The sequence below is a fragment of the Cricetulus griseus genome, chromosome 5, assembly GCF_003668045.3.
Source record: "Cricetulus griseus strain 17A/GY chromosome 5, alternate assembly CriGri-PICRH-1.0, whole genome shotgun sequence".
Lineage (NCBI taxonomy): Eukaryota > Metazoa > Chordata > Mammalia > Rodentia > Cricetidae > Cricetulus > Cricetulus griseus.
The window spans coordinates 36,036,394-36,060,312 of NC_048598.1; the positions used below are offsets into that span (position 1 = coordinate 36,036,394).

Here is a 23,919-nt window from a genome sequence, read left to right on the forward strand (position 1 = left end):
GCCTCAGTGATGCCTTGGCCAGGCAGGGGCAGAGGAGGCTGGGGAAGGGGTGGCCTTCTTCTGTGATGAGGGCAACACCCTCCAGTTTGTCCCTGTACTTTGGGAGCACCTCAGAGAGCTCCAGAGGTGAGGCAAAGTCTAAATTACCTTCTCAGACCCTGAGAGACAGAGTTGGACAGGCACTAAGATGTCCCTGCAGCAGACATCAGAGTCCATAGGGACTCTGGCTGATCCAGCCTGGCAGGTTAGGGTGGCAGGTGTGGTGGAGGCAGAGGCCACCAGAGCCACGGACTCGGGGCTTCCCTATCAGAAGTCCCCCTGAGCCCTTCAGTATTGCCTCAGGGCCCTGTCTAGTTTTGACAGTGTCCATCTGGCTATAGCTTGGGAAAGGGGATGGAAACAAGAGTTTGGGAGAAGGAATCACGAGGTCTCCCTAAATCCAGGAGGGGCCTAGAGTGAGGCAGGAGAGGAGTCACTACAGGCTTTCTTCACTCACGCCTGTACCCCAGCAGCTCCCGCCTCCATGGCCTCCCCACACCATGACTCTCATTTGGCCCTTTTCCTGGCCTGGTAGGAGAAGCTTCTGACTGGCCCTCACCTGTTCCCTGAAGTCCATAAGCCTCTCCAGATCATCTGCCTTCCTCACAGGTCAGGTCCTGATCCCAGCTTGCTTTCTCCAGGGCCCCGTTACCTGAAGAGCTTCCTGGTAGCACCCTCAGAATTGCCGGGTGGCACTCTCGGGAGACTTGGGCCCAGGGCTTTCCTTCTAGTCTTCTCTCACTGCTTCTTCGTGGTTCCCTTCCTGCTTTAGCATATGTCCTAGGCAGCTTCCTCCTCAGGGCAGGATGACTACACTTTTAAGGATAACCGGCCCCGCCCCTCCGTGGAAGCTCAGAGAACAGTCCCTGATAGCAAGAGCCCTAGGGAGGAGACATCACACCCTCGCCCTTCCCCATGGCTGACTCAGGCAGGCCTCCTGAGCCTCTCTTATCTTCCCTTTTGGCTGGGGTCCTATGCTATTCTGCCACATAAACACCCAATCCTTGAACCCTTGCCCACAGACTGTTGCTGGGTTTGAGAAACAAGTAGTAAATTCCACAATGGGTTTGCAATGGCTTTAGTGAACAGTTTCTATTGTACTTTGCTTGGTATCTTGAGAAACACAACTGTAATTATTCCCTTTGTTTGGCAAGATTGCTCTGCTATGAACTGGATCAGGGGTGGTGAGGAGGGAGCTGGCCACAGATTCAGTGCTGAAGTGGTCCACTAGCTGTGTGAGGGCTGCTGTGTGGAGGGAACTGTAAAGCCAAGGCCATTAACCAGAGGGGAAGATTGGCATCTTCCAAGTGTCCAGTGAGGAGACTTGATGTATGATCCTGGCTCAGTTCTCCGGCGCTGAGGTTTCCTAGGCATGAGATGCTGCTGCAGTCCCCATCCCAGGAAAGGACCTGGAGGGAGCAGGCTCTCAGTCAGAACTTGCCATCCTCTAGTATTTTAGGATCTGCTGCCTATCTGGGGCTCAGGGACAGCCTGTTCCTTATTATAACTCATTAAATGTCACCTGCTTCCATGCAAGTAACTGCTGCCAAGAGAAACTTAGGGGTATGGCAGGAACCCTTCCTCTCTTCACACTTGGCTACCAGAAGTCACACCTTTGGGGACCCTGCAAAAGGAATCACACTCTGTACTGTGAGCTGCAGTGTGCTCCCTGGTGTGGAATCTGGAAGTCACTAGTCAGTGCCAGGGAAAATCCTTTCTCTGTGGAAGGGACAGATGAAGAAAACTGTGGTCTTTTTTGGCAGCTGCTGCATAGCCCTGCCCTGAGACAGGGATGCGACTTCCCTATGCTGCTGACCCTCCGTGGTTCTAAGTTCTGGAATAATCTGTTTGCCCACAACATGGGACAGGAAACTACTTTATTGCTCTGCACAGTTGCAGGGGCATTCTCTACTTGCATTCTAGGTAGCAAGTCAAGAATGTGGTGTGAAGAGTGAGTGGCCTTGGAAGTGTGCACTATCTCAGCTGGGAGCCATGTTGGTCAGGACTTGGCTAGCCTTCCACTAGGGAGTGGAGGTAATACTGGATATAGGCAGCAGGGGGCGATGTTGTTGTAAACCCAAAGAAAGAATTACTAATGGGAGGTTGCAATCTGTGGTGCACTTTCCTTTTGGGGTCAGTGACTTCTGACCTACTCAGCAACACGGCTTGTTTTTTTTTTTTTTTTTTTTCTTTTTTTTTCTTTTGCTGTTGTTTTGCTTTCTGGGTCTTTAGCTTCTCTTCTTCAAAGGAGATAAAAATCTTCAAGCCCAAGGGGAGAGGCACTAACACACAGTAATGGGGGCATGTAATTTGCTGAGTGCAGTTGGGGGCTAGGAGAGCCACCCTCCATGCAGAATGCATCCTAAACTCTGTTGCATGGTGTTTGCTAAGCAAGCCCTTTCCAGACTATGTGTCCCACATGTCTCATTGATGTCTCCTTGTAATAGGGCCAGGGCCTGAGGAGAGTAGGGGTTTGGGAGCCCTTCTGAGTTCCCTCTTTATCACCATCAAGGTGGCAGGGAGCCCCAACTGAAGCACAGTGCACCCAGGGTGGATTCCCTGCTCTGGGATCTGGGTTCCTGCGCCGGTGCCATTAAACAGATCCTTTAGCATCTCTGGACTTTGTTGCTTTCTTTAGGAAAAGCAAGACTTCTGATGTCACTTGCGGTAGAAGAGCCATGGTGCATAGGATCGTTTTGCAAAGCAGAGTTGCAGAAGCAGTTTGGTGACCCCAGGTGGGGCTTGGTGGTGTCTGTCCTATCTTTTACCAGCTGCTGGTCAGTAAAAAAGCAAGTACCCAGCCTTTCTCTGCCTTTGAAGAATGCACACTGACCTCTAGAGCAGGGAGAAGGTAGTGGGGAACCATTTCCACTTGACATTAGCAGTTTTGTGACTATTTCTGGATGCCTGGCCCTGATGTGGAGGGTATAGATCCCCTCCTCCGGGGCCGGAGCTGCTCCCACCCGTCCTATTCTCCCTCCAGCTTTGAGAGCATCTGGTAGAGATGTAACTGTCTAGAGTAGATCACTGCAGGTAGGGCGGCAGAGGGTGGAGGGTGTTAGCAGCGTGCCAGGGGCTAAGCCACAGTGAAACTGGTCCTGTTGATTGATGTGGTTTGAAAGCGAAACCACGATGCTTCTGATGTGAGTGGAGGGCTGTGAGGTAAAGGGAAGACTTTAAGGTCATTCCAGGATATGTGGAGCTTCAGGCTACCCTGGGCCACCAGGGGTCTGTTAGGGGCTGTGGGAGACAGTCTCAGGCTTTCTAGGGTTCTGTGATGCTACAAGGCTACCATCTGAAAGGTAATGCTTTTGGGGGGCGCTTCCCTGATCCTGAGGCCTTCACTCCGATAGGTAGCTAGGGGGATCTCCCCTGTAGCTGGACACAGCTCCAGGAAGCTATGTGGATGAGCATTCCCTCTGCCTCGCCAGCCCTTCCCCCCAGCCAGTCAATCTCCAGGTGGCTGTCAGCCAAGGGCAGGTAGGCAGCGTCCTTGGGGCTGTGTGATTTATCCCTGCAGTCCAGGACGCTGTGTTGCAGCATGCTGGCTATTTGGCTGTCACAGGGTGGTTTTGCTGGCTGTGCACAGGTCTTCTTAGCTGGTGTCCTCCACTGAGTCCCTCAGTGAACATAACCTCTCTATTCCTTATCTGATTTGAAGGCAGAGGCCCATAGACTATGGACTTGTCTTTAAGAAACGAGATTGGTCTCTCCTTGATGGGCTTCATAGAAGGGGCAGGAGTTAGGCTTTACCTAGGGTCAGAGGCTGGGGTGTTGAGGCTGTAAAAAGCCTGGGCAGAAGCTGTGGCAGTGGTAGGTAAGGTCACTGGAGCAACTATCCAATTTTGATGTGGGAGTAGGCTGGGAGCCTGTTGCTCCAGGCTGAGAACATTCTGGGGGCTGGTCAATGGTTGTGGATGCAGTCTGGGGCCAGACTTGGGCTCAGTCACTTTGTATTTCTGATAACTATATACTTTCCAGGAGACAGACAGATACAGATACACACACACACACACACACAGAGAGAGAGAGAGAGAGAGAGAGAGGGAGCGGGAAAGAGAGAGAGAGAGGAAGAGAGAGAGAGAGCGCTAGTGCTGAGGAACCTGCAGGCAGGAGGGTCTCTTTAACGTGTGGCTTTCCATAATTTCTGAATAGTTTATAGCCTAATTCACTTGCTAAACAAATTAAACCTTTTAAGGTAACGATCAGATGGTCCTGATAGTGCCTGTGTGCACGGACATTTGTAAGACTTGAACACACTGGAGGGAACAAGCCACAGTCATTTGTGACAGCCAGTAATCAAGACAGAAGCAATTACTTAGCCCAGCAGGTCCCCCTGGGGACCAGCAGCCATATATCAGGTGGTGATGAGCCTGGGATTATCTGTCTGACCACCCAGAGCCCTCGAGTTCAGCTGTGCCCTATATCCACCCTCCAGAGCCCAGCCTCCCGACATCTGTAGAAATCACATCCCGGGATCTCCTGCCATGGGGGACTCTCTGTAACTAAACAGTTGCAAATCAGTCCAGGGGGCAGATGGCACTGGGCTGAGGAAAGCAGGTCCCCAAGCATTGTGGATCTGGGAGACACGGGAGTGGCAGCTGTGGGCAGCATTAAAGCCAGCAGTAGTACAGGCAAGCCTTTTATGCTTCCCATCACTCTCATCCCTGTCTATTTGGGCGGCAAGTCACAGCAGTCCATCTCAAAGCCTCCTTGTCATTCATGCAGCCCTATCCCCCAGGTCCCTGATGCACACTTCTGCACCACCATGCTTTCAGACAGAGGCCCTTCCCCCTTCACCTCCTTCAGCCCACCCATCCCTTCCTGCCACACCCCTCTCTGATCACTGAACCCCCACCACCTCTGGGCTTGGCATGCCTGGTCCCCCAGTCTGGCTCCTGTGCATCTCCTGCTGAATCTCTAGCCACGGTCACACCAGGGTCGTCAGAGTCAGTCTCTGACTTGTGATTCTGTTCGCCAGAGAACTTTCTATGTCCCTAGGATTCTGCTTTGAGAGGGGGAAACAGAAGAGGGTTGGATTCAGTGTTAGCAGTGAGCACAGAAAACAAACAAACAAACAAATAAAACAAACAAAGCAAAACAACAACCATGAGGGACTGGGTGGCACCTTGTCTCCAAGTTCCCTTTCCACTGTCTGCCAGTATCTACCACACCACTGTAGTTTGGGGCTCAGAGATCAGCAATCCCTTGATTGCTGATCTGTGCATAAAGTTTTTTATGCACAGATGCCCAGGCACCATGGGCCTGGTCACAGCATGGACCCTGGCCCAGAATCACATATCCAAGGTGAGTCTTCTGCCCAGGGTTGTTGGTAACAGCTGAGCCAAACCCTTGGCAAAGACTGACTAACCCAGAGTGAAAAGGGTCTTTTAGGCCTAGGGAAGGTGAGTGGGGGGATGAAGGGTTATTGTGAACCAAATAGCCGATTGTGCTAAGTCTCTTGCCATTGATGAAACAGGAATAATATAATAATAATAATAATAATAATAATAATAATAATAATAATATCTACCCACAAGGGCTATTGAGTGCTTTAATGGGTTATTCAAATGACATTTCTTGGTGCATTTTACATGGGCAGTGGCCAGACACTGGCTCTGACAACCATGGTGTGACCTTGGCCAGAGATCAGCAGGAGATGAAGGGGAGCCAGACTGGGGGACCAGGAATGCTGAGCTTGGAAGTCTCAGGAGGCAATGGGGATGAGGTGACCAGAGGCTGGCTTGGCAGGAAGGGATATATGGGCTTGGGGAGACCCAAGGGGAATGGACCGGCTTCTGAAAGCTTTGGGGTGGAGGCCCAGTGTGTCTCATTGTTTCTTAAGCACATCTAACTCCAGTTGGGCAAGAGAGGACATGTGGCCTCTGTAGTCCTTAGTGTTCTCATTGGTGCGGTAAAATACCTGATAGAGGCAACTGGAAGAAGAAAGGGATTACTTTGACTCGAGGTAAGAGTCCATCATGGCAGGACAGTCATGGTGAGAGGAGCAGGAGGCAGCTGCTTACATCGAGTCCAGAGTCAGGAAGCACGTGTGTGTGTGTGTGTGTGTGTGTGTGTGTGTGTGTGTGTGTGTGTTGATGTTCAGCTCACTTTCTCCATTTTACTCAGTCTGGGACTCCAGCTGATAGACAGAAGGGTGTGGTCCACATTCAGGGTGGGGCCTCCCTGCCCAATTAAACATTTCTAAAAAGACTGTCCTAGCAATGCCCAGACATCTACTTATATGATGGTTCTAAGTCCAGTCAGGAGATTAACTCAGGCATTCCGAACCCTTTCTCACTAGCTGAGCTGTGTGGTCTTGGGCAAGTCATTAACCCACCTCTGGGCTCCAGTTTTCTTCTCCATTAAGTGAGGGGGTACATTATTGGATAAGCCTTCTCAAGTAACATTCATCTCAGAATAACAATGCTGCATGCTCTTCGTAGAAAATTAAAGTATCACATTAATAACCCAAATAATTGTCAGGCATGGTAGCACATGCCTTTAATCCAAGCACGTGGGAGGCAGAGGGCAAGCAAATCTCTGTGAGTTCAAGGCCTGTGAGACCCTGTGTCTGAAAAACCAAATAACAATGACAATAATAATAATAATAATAATAATAATAATAATAATAATAATAATGATCCCAAATGAAAAGCATACGTGGGCTAAGGAGATGGTTCAACGGATAAAGTGCTTGGTGTGCAAGCATAGGGACCTGAGTTCAAATCCCTAGAACGCAGATGTAGTAGGGGATACCATAATCTCAGTGCACCTATGGTGAGAAACCCCTGGAAGCTCTCTGGCCAGCCAGCTTAGCATACACAGCCATAAAAATAAGAGTCCCTGCCTCACATAAAGTGGTAGGCAAGGACCAAAACCCAAGACTGCCCTCTGACCTCCACTCACTTCAGCAGCTGCATGACCACTCCCCTCAAACATGATCACACATATGACCACTACTACACCAGCATGGTATACATACATTTAAAAAAAAATGAGATTGTGGGGCAATCCTGGCATCATGGGAATGTGACTGTGATTTCACGCTGTTAGTGGGGCTATGTCACTGTCCCAAAGGCTCTCCTGTACTCTGGTGTCAGCCCTCCCCAGATGGGACCCCTTTTTTATGTGTGGAGCAGGCTGACCATAGAGAGTGGGCAGAGCTTTACGTGCCCATGACACGGCTGTGGCCTTAGAGTGGGTGGTGATATATGTTGGAAATATTGGTACATACAGTAACAGTAAATATCAGCAACTCACCTGTCAAGTGTGGTGATAGATAAAAGAAATACATGTAGGGAAGTGTCAGCCGAGAAAAAAATATACAGCCAGCCGTAAATCACCGCCAAGCAATTAAAGCATAAAATCAACTTAGGCAGTATTTTGTTTCCTTGGGTTTCCCATCATGGGGTGGCAGCTCCCCGCTCATGGGAGGTTGAACTGGGCCCTGGCCTGGTGCCCATTGCCTGCCTCCCTGCAGCCAAGCATGAGGGAGGAGCCCCGAGGAAGGCTCCAGGATCCAATCCCATCCCTGCGGTTCTCGGCTGTGAGGTGGAGGCACCCTACCCACTTCTCATCTGCAATAGGCCCTTGTGTGGCTCTTCCATGTATTCTCAGATCCCAGGCCCTACTCTGGGAAGGGTACACATCTCTAGAGACAGGATGTCCGAGGGGGAATGAGAGCTGAGCACTGGACTTAGCAAAAGGAGGCTATCCATGACTTGCCAAGTGCAGGCTTGATTGTCTGGGCAGCATACTGACAGGCTGGCTTCAAGAGAAGCCTGGCCCAGGGGCACGGGAGTTATCAGTTCTAGACCTCTTCTGAGGCATTTGCTAAAGGAAGGAGGGAGCTGTGTAGAAGGTGGGGTGGGGCGTGTAGTTTTCTCTAAAGGGAGGTAGATGGGGACTGTGGGGTCAAGTATCAGAAATAGTGTCATGTGTCCTGTGTGCTGAAGGGGAGGATCAAGTAAACAAAATGGCATGGAAGGCAGAGAGCAGAGCTGTTTAGGGGATCCAGTCAGGCCACCTGAGGGAAGCCAGGGCTGGGGAAATCCCCTGGCACTATGGCAGGTGGGTGAATGGGTTGGACTAACACATGGTAACACTATGTCTAGTGCTACTCTTCGGAAAATCAGGAACTGGGTCTGTGTTGATTTCTGGGTTTCTCTTGGGGTATGATTATTATTTAAAGGAAATCTAAGCGGTGAGGTGGTATGTTTCTTCCAAGCTCTGTCCAGACCCCTGTGCTTAGTGGGGGCAGGGCGGGGGGAGGTGAAGGTAGAGAGAAGCCAGGAAAGCCAGAGGGTGTGAGGGAAGAGTTAGTCGGATGGATGGACGTGAGATCTCTGCTGGGTAGAGATGAAGCTGAGGCCACAGGGCTACGGTGTGAGAGGCAGAGGCAGCGACAATCAAGGCATATTGTCTTGGAGTCAGTGCTAGAGGGCACTGTGGGAAGAGTGCTTAGTGGGCAGGGAGCTGTCATCCCACAGTGGGATAACTAGGGACAAGGTCTTAGACTATCAGTATGAGCAGCTGAGGAAGGGTGAAGGCTATGACCTTCAGGAGGAGATCGAGTGCCGAAATGGGCAGAGCAGGAGGGCTGTGTAGTGAAGTCACTAGAGGTCCTGGTCTAGATGCTGAGCCAGGAGCTGTAGTCACCAAGAGCTGGGGGGTGGGGGGTGGGTGCTGGGGTAGCAGTGAGTGCCATGGGGAATATGAGAGTGATGAGGTGAGGGCCTGGTTGTGAGGAATGGTGGCCCGCGTAGCACAGGCTCTGCCATGCAGGATACACAGAAGGAGCTTGGTGAATGGGGGCGCTTACTGATGTCTCAGGGACCACAGAACAACTGTGTGGATCTTGTCATGTGGCAGCATTTAAAACTGTCCAAATGTGGGTGTCTGTAGTGTAGGATTTTTGTGACCCTAGTTCAAGAAGTCTGTGCCCACAGGGCTGCCCACTGTCCTCTCAGAGGATCCAGACACCGTGACTGTGTTCTTACACTTGTGAGTGCCCCAGCCAGGCCCACCAAGATCAGAAGGGTAGACAGGTAGAGATAGGAGCTCAGGCAAGGCACTAGAACAGAGGATGGGACAAGGACAGAAGGTCTGGCCCTTCCTTCACTCCCGGGTAGACCAGAGAGATGGCTCTGAAGTCTTTGTCACTTCCTTAGTCCCTGAGCTGTGATGGGTGAACACACTTTGGGGTGAAGGCTGCCACAGCAGCCCCTGCCTTGCAGGACTGGGATTCTGGTGCCCAGGAGCTGCTGGGGACATGTGAGGGGCATGAAGTCCTGTATTCGAGCTTGGATTTGGTCAGAGGCACTCTGTTAGCCTTCTGTTGCTGTGACAAATACCAGAGCTTTGGCTCACCATGTCAGTGGTTTGCATCTCAATATGGTGGAAAGACATGGAGGAACAGTTGGCATTGTGTTGATCAAGAGGTAGAGAAGAGAGATGGAGCAATCACCTGCATTCCAGCCTTTCTCCTTTTATTCCATCCTGGACCCCAAACCCATAATGGTGCCACCTACACTAGGGCAGGTCTTCCCCCATTTAGTTAGTGCTTCTGGAAACACCCTCACAGACACCCCCATTTAGTTAGTCCTGTCTGCAAACACCCTCACAGACACAGGTGGAGTGGGCTGCACTAGTCTCCAAAGTATCTCTCAACCAATCACGTTGACAAGCAAGATCAAGCCATTCCAGGCACCAAGTCTGTGTTTGTTGCCTTTGATGTCAGCTGTGTGCGACCTGTATTGCTCTGGAAGTGTTGAGTTCAAATCCTCGCTCTCTCTCATTTGCTGTTGGTGTGAGCGGAAGCCAGCATGGTACCTCTCTGTGCCTCAGTTTCCTATCTGTTACAAGGTACCACAATACCCACTTTTCATCTTGGATGCTCTGGAGACATCTGTGAGATGATGTGATGACAAATAGTGGATGAAAACTTCATGTCTTAGTAAACTTCAACATGGGACGCCATGTCCTTATTAGAACAATGTTTGATGGGAGCTGTTGTTCTGCTTTTGGGAACTGCTCTTCTCTGGCTAAGCAGGTGCCCCACTCATTAATTAATTAACTAATTAATTAACTTATTCATTCATTCTTCAAGTCTTGTTGCTTCCCTACTATGTGCTGGGTGAGGGTGAGAGGAGGGACAAATAGGAGGTGAGCCACCAGCAAGTCCTTCCTTGCATTCATCTGTCTTCATGGCACTGCTTAAGCCTAGTGTCTTGGGAATGCTAGGCAAGCTCTCTACCCCTAAGTCAAGCCACTTCTGTGCTCATTTCGGATGAGCTCTAGCTGCTGCCTGTGGGAAACTGGCTGTTCAATGAGGCTTAATTGGGCACAGCTAGCAGGAATGGCCTTCTAGAGAGTGAGGCCAGGATGTAGGATTTGAGGAGTAGGCAGTGCCTACACACTGTAGATACTTGATGACAACATTTAGGAGGTGCTGCCTGGGAAATCCCCCATAAGCCATGTTCCCTAGCTAGTGTCCCCCTCCTCCATCACCCCAGCATCTTTCAAAACTAGTCAGACTATTGCTCAGACTATTGGCCCTCTATGTAGCAGCCATGTGCAGAGTTTTAATTTGTTTGGGGTCCAGGGATTTTAAACATGGTCATGTGTTGTATTATGGCTGGCCACATGACAGCTGTGTCACCTGCCACAGCTTTTTCATCTGTGACTATGGCTGGTCTGAGATTGGACACTCGGGACCATTGTCATCATCGCATGCAACCTGCCCCGCCCTAATAGCCTAGCCACTTATTCTGGGACCACTGGGCTGTGACCAGAGTGCTCCTTGGGGCCAGGACAGGCCAGGAGAGCTCCAGGACCAAGGCAGTGCTCAAAGTGCCTCTGGCAAGGATCCTGTTGGCCATACTTCAGGAGAAAAAGGTATCAAGGGGCAGCTTCCACTTACCACTGGTATAAATCCCACAATCAGGAAAATTGCTTCAATGGCTGAAAAAAAAAATGCTAGTGGGCAAGTCCATTTATTTTTCATTTTCCTTGTGCACTTGCACCCTCGGGCATGAATCACTGTCGTGATGAGATTAAATTTATCCCGAGTTATCTTTCACGGCTCTTGCTCCAGTCAGTTGGGCTTCTGGCTATTGAAAGCCCATGGGCTTTTTAGGGGCTAGGAGAAGTGGCTTTCTTGTGGGAGAGGCTGCATGGAATCTTGCTCTGCTCTGGGGTGTCCCCTCAGCCCCCTTCTTCTGGGAAGGATTGGTATTAGAGACATCGTCCCTGGAGAGCCTTCTGCCCCCAGCATCTTTGGCAGCAGGCATGGATGCACTCTCTCATTCCTCTGGAACTCCGTGGAAGGGTTTGCAGTGAGCATAGTGGAGGCATTGTTCATTGGCAGGGGTGGATAGGGAAGGTGTAGAAGTTTCTGGTGGCACGGATGCAGGTTTCCGTTTGTCTGCCCCCGTTCCCCCTCCCATGCCCATGGGGACACACATGCCTAGGCACACATAGGACAGAGCTGTGCTGCCTTCCCATTGAAACCAGGCGCTGCTGCAGGCGGAGGCAGCCCGGGCATCACTCAAGTTCTGGCAGTTGAGGCTGATGCTCTCCACACTCAGGTTCAGCCCTCTGTGGACATCCTCTACTTTTGTTACTCAGGAATAGAAACTGATCTTTCGGGTTCTACATCCCTTTGAAAATCTGACAAAAGCTGGGTCCCTCTGAAGCAGGATCCTGACCATTTGTGGCAGGGGTGCCGGGGTGGGGGGGGTGGGGGTTGCTCTTAAGGTCCTAAACTCCTGCTCTAAGAGGCTAGCTTTCTCTAAACTAAGAGGCACATCTCAGCCCTTGATACTTGCCCTTCTCTCCTGTGGTCTCAGAGAAGCAGTCTCCCTACCACACTTACAGGCTGTTGGGAAGATGCTCTTGTTGGGGAGACCCCCAGCTTCTCTCCAGGACAGTCTGTCCCTGGTGGAGGGAGCTGTGGAGGCCACAGCTGCCCATGCCTGTTGCAGGCCGTGCAGCCCCCTCAGCTGCAGGTATCACTGCTGCAAAGAGACCCATCATTCTGCATTAATCTGGGATTCATCATGATAGCCATGACCATAATTAATTTATTTGGTATTAATGCGGATGAAATATGTACTGTCCTTTCAGGGGAAATCAGGCTGCCTATAAGCATTAGTTAAAAGGACCATTAAAATCAAACCTTCCCCAGATCCATTAGGCGAAGTCTCTCACCCTGAAGAAGATGAAGTTCTGCTGTGTGAAGTGTCATGAATAATTAGGTTGATTGCTGTTTTAAACTCTGCCCCAGCTTCCCGTCCCCTCCTGCCTCCCTCCTTCTTCCCTTCCAGACCGGGGGAAGAATTACCTGTGGCCAACCACCCGCTTTGCTCCCTCCGCTCGAGTGTTTCTCTCTTGCTTCTGTGGCCACTGCTATGGCTCTGTGTGCCTCTATGTCTGGGATGGGGAGATGGACTTCAAAGACCTCGCTGGATGTTTCTTCCAATGCATTTCTCCCCCCTTGCTAGCCCTGGTAAAGGGTGGCAGTGGTTGATTTCCTCTTGCCTTGGTGCCAGTCCAAAAAGGGCTACAGTAGACAGCTGTTGAAAGCAGACTTTTCCAAAGTGACATCCACAGATTCCTTACTGGAGAATATAGTAAGGGATGCCACAGAGAGTGTGGCTTCCTGGGCCTTCCTGGGACAGTGCCATCCCAGGCTGCATGGGGAGCTTTGGGCTTTTCTGTGTGCTCAATACGTGTGTGCGTGTGTTTGGCTGGGGAAGGGGGGGGGGCTCAGAAGGAACAGGAGAAGCCTTCAGGAGAGCCTCACTCTGCTGACAGTGTGTTTTCTCCTTGGGCCACTGTGGATGCGGGCATGTGCTCTCCCCCAGCCGGCCGCACAGGGCCTCCTCCTATGGGAAACTTTGCTGAAGACTGTGCATGCTAGACTGAGCTGCCCACAGCAAACACAGCTCCTGCTGGGCTGGTCTTTTAGGAAGCACCATAAAGATGAGAAAAGGAGGTGAAGAGTGACTTCTTGCTCTGGGGGCCACTTAGAAGCCCTCCCTCTGCCTCTATGCATTGAGAGTGTCCCTGTGTATCCCTAGGATGTCAGTCATGGGATGGGAACTGATGACTTTAGCTCTAATCCAATCCCTTTGCTTTCTGTACTAGTACCCCGGCCACAGAGCAATGAAGCTAGGAGGAGGCCCAGGTACCCTAAGCTTTGGTATTCCTTGGACACTGGAGTGGTGGGGTAGGAGAGGGCTGATAAATGGTAGGCTCTAACCACAACCCCCTTGTTTTTATTTCTTCTACTGCTGTCTTGACAGGCGCTTTGGCACAAAATGTACAGCCTGCCAGCAGGGCATCCCCCCAACCCAGGTGGTCCGCAAGGCCCAGGACTTTGTCTATCACCTGCACTGCTTTGCCTGCATCATCTGCAACCGGCAGCTGGCCACAGGGGATGAGTTCTACCTTATGGAGGATGGGCGGCTAGTGTGCAAGGAAGACTACGAGACAGCCAAGCAAAATGGTAAGCAGCATGGCCCCCGCATGAATTCCTCCAGTGCTTTGCGGGCTGTGCCTGTCTCTCAGTGTCCCTCCTATCCAGCCCTCAGGATGCAGCCAATACTCAAGCTCCTCCGAGAATTGTAGCCAGAGCTCCACAGGTAGAGTTAGTTTTAAGCACCCCCAAGCCCTTAGGCCTTGCTAGCTCTGTGAAGTGTTAATAAAGCCGTAGCTACTGATTTCTGCTGAAGCCCTTATGGGGTAGTGAACTCACCACCTCTGCTTGGAGCATGGCTGGGAAGCTTGGTTGACTGGGGACATTTGAGGTGCACACTTCTTCGTCATCCTATGCTTCACAGGCTGCCATCAGCAAGAGCCACAGGACTTGCAGGGCTGGACTGTTTTCAGTTGTCTCCTGTCTGTCCTCAGGCTGTGGACTCAGGGGAACTGACCTTTGAGTGCCTGAAGCCCTTAAGCTGGAGTGAGTGAGTGAGTGAGTGAGTGAGTGAGTGAGTCAGTCAGTCAGTCAGTCAGTCAGTCAGCCAATCACTGGGAGGGGCCATGTTTAGGGGACTAGACAGTATGATGGCCCTTACCTTACCCCAACGCCACAGCCCATGCCGCAGTGGAAACTTCAAGCGCAGTGCAGACTGATGTCACCCACCCATGTTTCCCAGCCATCCCGGGAACCTGGCCTCAGCTGGGCAGCCTGAGAAGCTTCTGCTTTTGCCCTCCTTGTCATCGCCTCACAGAGAAGAGGCTTTTCTCTCTGCACAAGGCTCAGTGTGTTCCCCATGTGCCACCCAGGAAGGCCAGTCCTGACTCTCACTTTTCTGAAGCAGGCACACTCTCTGCTTCTCAGTCACAGCTCTGGCAGTAGGGCGAGGGCATCATGTCCTGCATCTGTATTCAGAATTTGACCAAACCCAGTCTAGAACTCTTAAGCTACAACTCCCAGAATCAGGGTCTTTGTCCTTGACAAGAACTTTAATCAACTTAGTTATTTCTGAGGACGGCAGCTCTGTTGACGGGTCTGGGCTTGGTGGAAGCAAACATTCAGACAAATCATTTCATGTATTCCTTTCTAGTTCTTTCCTGGGTTCGCTTACCCATGTAACCTGGATCTGATTAATACATGGAGAAATTAGATTTTTTTATGGTGGGGAGCAGGCTGAGGTGGGGGGCCCTGTGATGAGCCAGCTGCTCCAACCTTGGCTTTGGGACAAGGGGCCTCATCTCTCTGGCCTTTACTAGTGGACCAAGGACTAGTAGCCTTTGTCCCACAGGGACCAGAGACCTCTGTATATCCCATCAAAAGCTCTGCCTTGATGAGCTCATGCACTCTACTTTAGTGGTTCTCAACCTACCTAATGCTGCAACCATTTAATACAGTTCCTCATGGTGTGGTGACCCCTACCGTAACAGTTTTTCATTGCTACTTTATAACTGTAATTTTGCTACTGTGATGAATCATAATGTAAATATTTGTGTTTTACAATGGTCTTGGGTGACCCCCCCCAAAGGCTGCCACCCACATGTTGAGAACTACTGCTATTGCTTTGGAATCCACCAGGATGTCACAGAAGGGTGTCAACACAGGTGGACTTAGAGATACCAAGACAATTTAGAACTGGACCCTACAAGACTTTCACCAAAACCACGCCTCTCCTGGGCCTGTGCTGGGTCTTATTTTCAAAGCCCTCATGTTGACCTTTCAAAGACCTCATGTTTAGAGCCCAGAATCTCCTGGTGCTGTGGATAATTCCAGAGAAGAGGGAGACTAGTATTAATGTCAAAGGGAGGCAAGGATGACATTTGCAGCACTTGTCATCTTATGGAAGAAGTTTGTTTTACTGCAGCTTCCTGTAGGACAGTGGAAAGCACTGGTCTTGGCATCCAAGGCTGGGTGGGCAGCTACAGATTTGGAGTTTCTCTGGCAGGTTGAGGAAGCCTTGCCACACTGCTGTTTCCCAAGGTTAACTAGGATGACGCTTATACAAGGGAGTGCTAAATAAGAGCAAGTCCCTAGCGGAGAGAAATGCAGACAGGAGATGAAGTGTGCTAAAGAGTTAGAAGAAGCTGAAGCTATGTGTGCTTGTCCCCTAGGTGTCTCTTGACTCTGTCTGTCCCTTCCATTCTGTGCAATCCTAGAGATCCTTGACACGATAGGGGACATTTGTCTGCTGTAGTATGTTTGGCTGTTGTTAGCTTTCATTCCTTCTTGTTGCTCTAAACCTTCTTCCAAGCTCATAATTAGGGAATTATGAGCTAAACAAAGGGTTTAGTATCAGCTATTTGCACCTTAGTAGGAATGATTTTGCTCATTCATCTTGTCTCCTTCGATATTTTCATTTTCAATATGCTGCATTTTTATGCTAGGGACAAGCTTTAGGAGACACTGTATAATTCAAAATGAACATGTGTTAAGGCTAATTTTCCATGGGAATTAGTGTTACAAGTGTGTGTTGTGGGGGTGTGTTCTGCAGTCACACCAATCCATAACCAAAGTGTATTTCGCCTTAATGTTACTTTTTATTTTCTCAGCATTATCTCCAGTACCATGCTGAACGCTCTCTCCTAAATTAACAGCCCAGGGTGTCATGGGCTTGCTTGGCCTTCCTCATAGTGTTTTTATCACATTTAACTTCCGCACCAAAGTTATTGATTTTTGGGTACATTTTTCAGCGTGAACACTGACACCACTACTTAATGAATACTTGGATGACATTGTTATAGGATATAAAAAAGATTTTAAATTATAATAACAGTGAATGTTAAAATAACAGCATAATAGTTCCCATAATCACATGAAGGAAGTCTGTGCACATGAGCACATGCTGTACCAACCAGCTACCCACCATCGTGACAGGGCACAAAGAAGTAATTTCTGACTCATTTGGTCAATCTGTTCTGAAACTGACTCTCATGATTGGGTTCCCTCCCCTGTCACACACACACACACACACACACACACACACACACACACCATACATACACATACACACACACACACACACTCACACATACAGTAACACACACACACACACACATACACTCATAAATACACATACACACACACACACACCCATACATACACACACACACACACACACACACACACATCCATACATACACATACACACACACACACTCACACATACAGTAACTCACACACACACACATACACTCATACATACACATACATACACACTCACACACGCACTCACATCCTGCCATACACACTGTTTCTTTTGAGTAAGAGCTTCTGATTGTGTTGTCCAGGCTGGCCTCAAACTCTTGGGCTCAAGTGATTCTCCTGCCTCAGCCTCTAGAGTAGCTGGGACTATATAGGCTTACACTACTTTTTCAAGCTGGAAGTTTGTACATAAAGGCCATCTACATATTTTGAAAGCACATCACTTCATATTTATATAATTCGGGTTTGTTTTAAACAGTTACATTGTGAAGTCTATAAATGTGGGCAGAAAGGACCCGGCCCTCACTACCACACTTAAAGTGAAGAGTTTCAATGATCTGCCTAGGGACTCTGTACCCTGCCCCTTGCTGGTCAAATTGGCTGAGAGCAATTCTGAGTTGACGGTAACTCTGAGGAGGGTAGGACACTGAGGCCTTCACCCTTCCTTGTGGGCAACTGCTGAATTTCCAGAGCATGGAGCCCCACATGGGGAATGGTCACCAGATTCACTCACCAGGAAGGCCCAACTCCATGTGTGGACTCCCAGCAAGCATCTCCTAGAACCAGGGACTGAATGCATTCAAGGCTCATAGCAAAGCCGTGCACAGTAGGTACTTAATAAATGTCAGCCAGTGTTGAGGTCCTAAATGAGGGCTTTTTAATTCAAATGGAGAAGTGGGGGAAAGGTAGGCAGGAGAGAAGTTGGGGCCATGTTATGTCCTGCCATCTTTATTCTGGGCTCCCCCCTGATTAAGTGTTGGGAGACAAACTGCCCAGGGTGGGTCAGCTCTGGAGGTGCTCCAGAGGGGAGGAGGCAGGCTGCCTGAGGAAGCTCCAGACAGACTACATTTTGGCTCCTTCCTTTGACTGTAAGCGGAGTATTTCCCATAACAGGGAAATAGGTGAATTATTTGTGCAGCGAACATGATACACTACGGAAACAAGCCTAAGGGGACTTCTTTGTGTTCTGTTTGTGACAGTCCTCTGTGTGGAGAAACTGACCAGGGAGGGGAGATGGGAAGGTGGGTCTTATGAACGGCTGCTCACCAGTGTCAGCATCCCTGACACTGCCTATTTCTCCCCCAGGTTGTCTGGGGTGGGGGAGAAGGCAGAGGAAGCCCAGCTGCTTCAGCTGGGCTAATTCCATTAAGGTGGTTTTCCCTGTAGATGACTCGGAGGCTGGGGCTAAGCGGCCGCGGACCACCATCACAGCAAAGCAGCTGGAAACACTAAAGAACGCATACAAGAACTCCCCGAAGCCTGCCCGGCATGTGAGGGAGCAACTCTCCTCCGAGACAGGCCTGGACATGAGGGTGGTACAGGTGAGACAGCTGTACGGCTTTGCCCCTGACGGATCCAGGCCAGGGCAGGTCTGTGCCCTCCACCTAAGTAAGGGAAGCTTGGGAACGTGAATGACGTCATCTGGTGGGTGGGTGGGACTGAGTCTACAGGCAGGGGAGTTCAGGGCCACCACCCTGGGCATGAGGCTCAGGCTGAGGAGACAACGGGCACCCTGCCCTTTGTTCTGACACACTACCGAAGCTTTGGTCCATTTCCAGTCACTTGCTTGAGGGTTCAGGGGCTTTAGGTACCTCCTAGGTGCTTGCGGTGCGGGGGCGGGGGGGGGCAGGGGTCTTTAGGTAGCCCCTGAATGTGTTCCCTGTGTTTTGTGGCAGGTTTGGTTTCAGAACAGACGGGCCAAGGAGAAAAGGCTGAAGAAGGATGCAGGGCGGCATCGCTGGGGGCAGTTCTACAAGAGCGTCAAGAGGAGCCGGGGAGGCAGCAAGCAGGGGAAGGAGAGCTCGGCAGAGGACTGTGGGGTTAGTGACAGTGAGCTGAGCTTCCAAGGTGAGCAGGGCTGCAGGGGTGAGGCTGAGGCCCTAGGCGAGGCCCTGGGGGACAGTAATCCTTGCCAACAGGAGGGATCTTTCTGATGACACCCTCCTGGGCACAGGGTTTTCCTAGACTTTCAATAAAGGGTGGGAAGGGTGTTAGTGGCCCTTCCAGAAGGGGTGAGGAGTAGAGAGCAAGAGAAAGCCGTTGCTGACATACAGAGGCTGGAGTCCTCCGGACCCAGCCTAGCCCTGTCCTGGCCCTGAGGCCTCCGCCACTTTGCTGTTGGCACACAGTTGTGAACACAGGATGGCCCTGTCTCAGTCTTTGCCCCAGCCCTCCTGCACTTCTCCCCTTTGCAGGGACACTGAGCTCCTCCCACGGCCCCCTAGAGTAAGCCGTTCCTCCAATCCTGGTGGCAGGAGGACATGCTCAACAGGCCTTTTCCTGGGAAATCAATAATGTGAGTGCATGATGGGGAACTGGCTGCGTTTCTGAAACCCCTCCCCCCACCACCCACTCCATCCTGCCCTCCGCACACCAGCTTTGCAGCATGCGCTACGTTCAAACTGTGCATCAGCAAAACTGCAAATTACCGCATGAGTGGATCCTCAGGTTGTTTGCAAATAACCATGACTGCTCTTGCTCACTGAGCCCTCAAATACAGAAGATTCTTTTTTTTTTTTTCCTTTTTTTCTTTTTTTATGGGTGGGGGAGGGAAGGGTCTGGAACTGAGGCTCGGAAACCTGATTTCTAGTGTAGCTGTCAAAGCCATCTGTTTCTCCTGAGCCTCATTCTATACGTGGGGAGAGCCCACATCCTATCCATCTCACAGAGCTGTCATGGGCGTCAGTGAGCACAACCAACTGTGGATGAGCTTGGGGAAAGCTAAGCAGACCTGTGTGTATGAGGACAAATGGGTGGCCTGGTTGTTCCCATGGGAGCCTGTCATAGGGGACAGCAGGTATCAAGGCCAAGTGGAGCTTGCCTGGAGCCAAGTCTAGTCTACACCTTCCTGCTCCCTTTGAGTGACACACGGTCCCCCCTTTTTTATGGTTGTGAGTGGAATGTGGGGATCAGATAGATAGGGTGTGAAGTTAGTGACAGTGGCCTTTTGTAGGAATCAGTGTGTAGGCCCAGGTAGTAAGGGGAAAGGAAGACACTGGAACAAGTTACCATGAGCACAGAGCTGCAAAATCTGACCTCAGCCCAGGGGGGCTGCCGAGCCCAAACTTAGCCTTCTTAGACCCAAGGAGGCCAAGGAGGTTCATGCCCACTTCCCAGGCATCTTGGCAGGATTGGGGAAACCGGTTACTCTCATCTGAGCTGCTCAAATCCATACTGGGAACACAGAAGCACCAATCCTTGTTTTGTGGCTCATTTCCCCTGGGTGTGGGTGGGCCTCTGGGTATAACATGTTCTCTCTGGGTAACACGCGATCTTGTAATTCTTAAGACTAAACCTGCTCACCCCTATTGGAGAGAGAAATTCTCCCAGAAAATTTTATTAGATTCCCCTTAATGAAATTCTTCAAGAAACCAGAAGGTCCATTTGCCTTAATCAAGTCATTCTTTATCCTCAGTAAGTAGGTTATTGGATACAGAAAGAAACTGAGTTCTTTGATACTGAACTGTTTTTAGGTGGATGGGGATTTTATATACAGGCCTCAGAGTGGTTTCCAGCACCTTTATCATACAGACCTGTTTCCCACCCAGCCAGAACAAGTACTTTTCTTGGTTTGAAAGCCTTCATAGTAAACCCTATCGGCAGTTTCCATTTGTAATGCAGTGTGACCCACCAAACCCAGACACGCACACTGTTCAGTGTAACCAGGGGATCTCAGTGCTATTCTAGACCAGTAAGTCCACGAGACACTTCCCAACCCATAGGGCTTGGGGATTTAGGTACAGGCGATCCTTGTTTTCCCTTTGGTCTGGGTTGGTTTCTGGATAGTAGGCTGACATGTTGGTGTCTGACCTGTGCTTGGCAGGGAGGCAACTGCTGCCCGTGGGCATCCTTCCTGGTCATTGTATTGCTGGTTATGAAGAGCAGGGACCACCAGAGTCCTGGCAGCTGACAATATATCTCCGTTCTTTTGTCCACAGAGGATCAGATTCTCTCAGAGCTTGGCCACACCAATAGGATTTATGGCAACGTGGGGGACGTTACAGGCGGACAGTTAATGAATGGGAGCTTCTCCATGGATGGGACAGGACAATCCTATCAGGACTTGAGGGATGGGAGCCCCTATGGGATCCCCCAGTCTCCATCCTCCATATCGTCCCTGCCATCCCATGCCCCTTTGCTCAATGGGCTGGATTACACAGTGGACAGTAATCTGGGCGTCATTGCGCATGCAGGGCAGGGAGTAAGCCAGACACTGAGAGCCATGGCTGGGGGACCCACCTCTGACCTCTCCACAGGAAGCAGTGTAGGCTACCCTGATTTTCCAACTAGCCCAGCCTCCTGGCTCGATGAAATGGACCATCCTCCTTTTTAGACTTTTCTCCCCACTTTATCTGTCCTCCTGGCTTGAGCGAATTCTTCAAGGATCAAAAGAGACTTACCTCTTAAGGATCAAAAGTGCGCCAATGTGAATTTCCATTATTTTCAATGGAAGTCCTCTGCTGTTCTAGAAAGAAGGCTGAGACCACACTAGGACACTGCTTTCTTGGGAGGTGACAGGAGAGCAACCTCATCTCAACCACAGCACAGGGGTGGACAGCCTAGAGCTCTAGGGCCGCTGGCTTGCTGGCTCCCTCTCCTCTCACCTTGCTTCCAGGCTTTGGCTGCTCAGTGCTTTGATAGCACAAGGTGACCGTGAACAGGCCACCTTGGCCTATGGGGACTCTGCCCAGCCTGTGCATCTTACCCTTTGTCACCTAAATCATCACTTTCACCAGAACCAGGATTCCTGAGGGAGAGGCACCATGGCCCTTGAGAATAATAAAATGGTTTCTGGACCACTTTGATTATACCCTCATTTTCAAAGTAAAGTCAGTTATTAAAGGCTAGTTAAAAAAACACCGATGGCCACAGTTTGTTATAAAAAAAAAATATGGCCCCATCCCATTCTGTTTGTTGCGGTGACACTATGACTTTTTTCCTACTTGCAAGTGCAACCCAGAGTGAGTCTGGGTTTAAAAAAAAAAAATATCCCACCTGTATTGCTGAATCCCTGATGGCAAGAAGTGGCTTCCACTGCAAGTGACCCTGAGACGAAAGCCGAGTGTCTCTGGATCTTCTCACACAGTCTATGAGTCCCCTTGGTGCACAGTGCCTTTTAGTTTGCTTATATCATTTCCTCCCCAAGACAGGCTGAGGGCTACAAAATGATCCAAGCTAAACCATGCAGAGACCAGAATGACAATCAGTGAAAACATTCATACACACATTCGAACTCCAAACATGCAGTCTGTTTAGCCACACCGGCAGATGCTAGTCTCCCCGACTTCCCTGGCCTCGTGATGGGGTGGAATGAAATCTGGAACATTCACTGTACTCTGAGAGGGTTGATTTTGATGACTTTGCAAGGCTGTTCTCTCTTGAAATGAAAGCCTCCTCTGCCTTACTAGCTGATTCAGTTGAAAGACAAGGACCAGCCAGGCTTTTTTTTTTGGGGGGGGGGCTTAACTTGGTTTGGAAAATAGCTGGGCTCTCTGGGTTGCTGGCTAGACTTGTGCCATGCTGCAGGCTTCAGTCCTGTGCCCAGAAAGCCCCAGCTCCCTGGCCAGCCACAGTGCAGGGACTCTGCCTCCAGAAGTACTTCACTAAGCCTGCAATAGGAGTGAGGCCAGTCTGGCTCTCAATCTGTCATCTGAGAGAGGCTACTCCTCTGTGGTAGACATGGCTGTGACTGGTGGCAACTGCTACTGCTGTGGCCCACTTCTGGCCACCAGGAAGTGTTCCATGTTCAAAATGGGAAGTTAGCTAGCTGGAATTTATTCTCACCCCCTCAAGAAGCTGGTTCATTTCTTCTGGCCCTGCATTCTTTTAAACAAGATCTGAGGGGTAGGAAAAGATGAGCAGGCATTATGTTTCTTTTACACGAAGTGATGAAACCAAAGGCCCAAGGACCCTCGTTTCTGTCAGTCATGTTTGAGGGACACATTTCCTCTTTGGCTGCTAGCTTCTTTCAAAGCTAAGTTCAATTAAGCTTCCTTAAAGAAACAGTCAGTTCTCTGATCAGTTCTGTAGAAATGCTTTGGTGAGCTGTAGCTGGCCTGGCTTTGCTTTCGAGAGTGCAAACAGACTGCTTTCTTGAGATCTCATGTCTTGATGACATTCACTATTCAGTGCTACTAGAATTTCCCAACAATGTGAATGCTGGGTTAATGATGGAGACACAGATGCAAGATAATATGCCATGTGAAAGAAATGGCAAGCATCAATGTGAAGACCCAATTCCTAAATACCCCATCCTCAGCAGACTGCCCATTAACACACAACGCCAGGCTGGGCAATCTAGCTGGAAAGCTGCTGTAGCTAGGCCACCACCTTAGTTCGACTATTGGTTAGTGTCTCATGGGTTTGTGTTTTTGAACATCCTATATAGCACTATTGAAGACTGACTGAAGTTAATTGGGTTTTGGTTTTGAGGATGAGTTACTCATACTCTCAATTCACTAGTGGGAGAGCAGGAGGCTGTTCTCACACTAACACTGTATCTTGAGGAAGATGGTGAGCATTGCAGTGATGTTGACAGAAGCTTCTTGGGGGGGGCTCCTTTTTGGGGGGTGCACTGAGCTGGAAGGGCTCTTGGGAGAACACTGGGTAGGAGGCTTTCTTTTAAGTTCCTTTCAGAGCCAGCTCTCTAGAGGGCAGCATACTCTAAGTGCCCATTTAGAAGCACAGCCTCAAGTTTTTAGTGGATCTCCCTGCAAGTTCTGTTGCGTTTGGGCTGCTGTCCCAGTGGGCACTGCATGCCAAGACCGTTCTTAGACTTGCCCATGGTTCAAGATGGAGAACTGGATGCTTCCTTGTGAGAAGCCTACAGTAGGATACCAGTACCCTCTGGAAGCGCATTTCCTCCTTGTCCAGGGGCAAAAGTGATTTCAAAACATGAAAAACATGAAGCGTAAACTATTTTTTTTTTCCAAGACAGGGTTTCTCTGTGTAGCTTTTAGAGCCTGTTCTGGAACTTGCTCTTGTAGACCGGGCTGGTCTGGAACTCACAGAGATCTGCCTGCCTCTTCCTTCCTGAGTGCTGGGATTAAATGCGTGCACCACCACCACCTGGCCAAATCGTAAGCTTCTAGAGGCATTTACAATATTTGGGTCCAACTTTGCCTCTAAGAGAACATTTAACTGACACTTATGTTAGAGTGCATCCAGCAGACTTCTGAATTCTAGGGCAAATTTAA

At 50.1% G+C, this 23,919-nt stretch overlaps 1 protein-coding gene across 1 annotated transcript in view; it reads left to right on the top strand.

Moving 5' to 3' along the window:
- Positions 1–21,056, top strand: part of Lhx4 (LIM homeobox 4) — a 39,563-nt gene extending 18,507 nt beyond the window's left edge. The window contains exons 3-6 of the mRNA XM_027417340.2: positions 13,350–13,552; positions 17,891–18,045; positions 18,400–18,571; positions 20,662–21,056. Coding sequence (XP_027273141.1) covers positions 13,350–13,552; positions 17,891–18,045; positions 18,400–18,571; positions 20,662–21,056 — 925 coding nt within the window. The remainder of the gene's footprint in view (positions 1–13,349; positions 13,553–17,890; positions 18,046–18,399; positions 18,572–20,661) is intronic.
- The last annotated feature ends 2,863 nt before the right edge of the window (positions 21,057–23,919 follow it).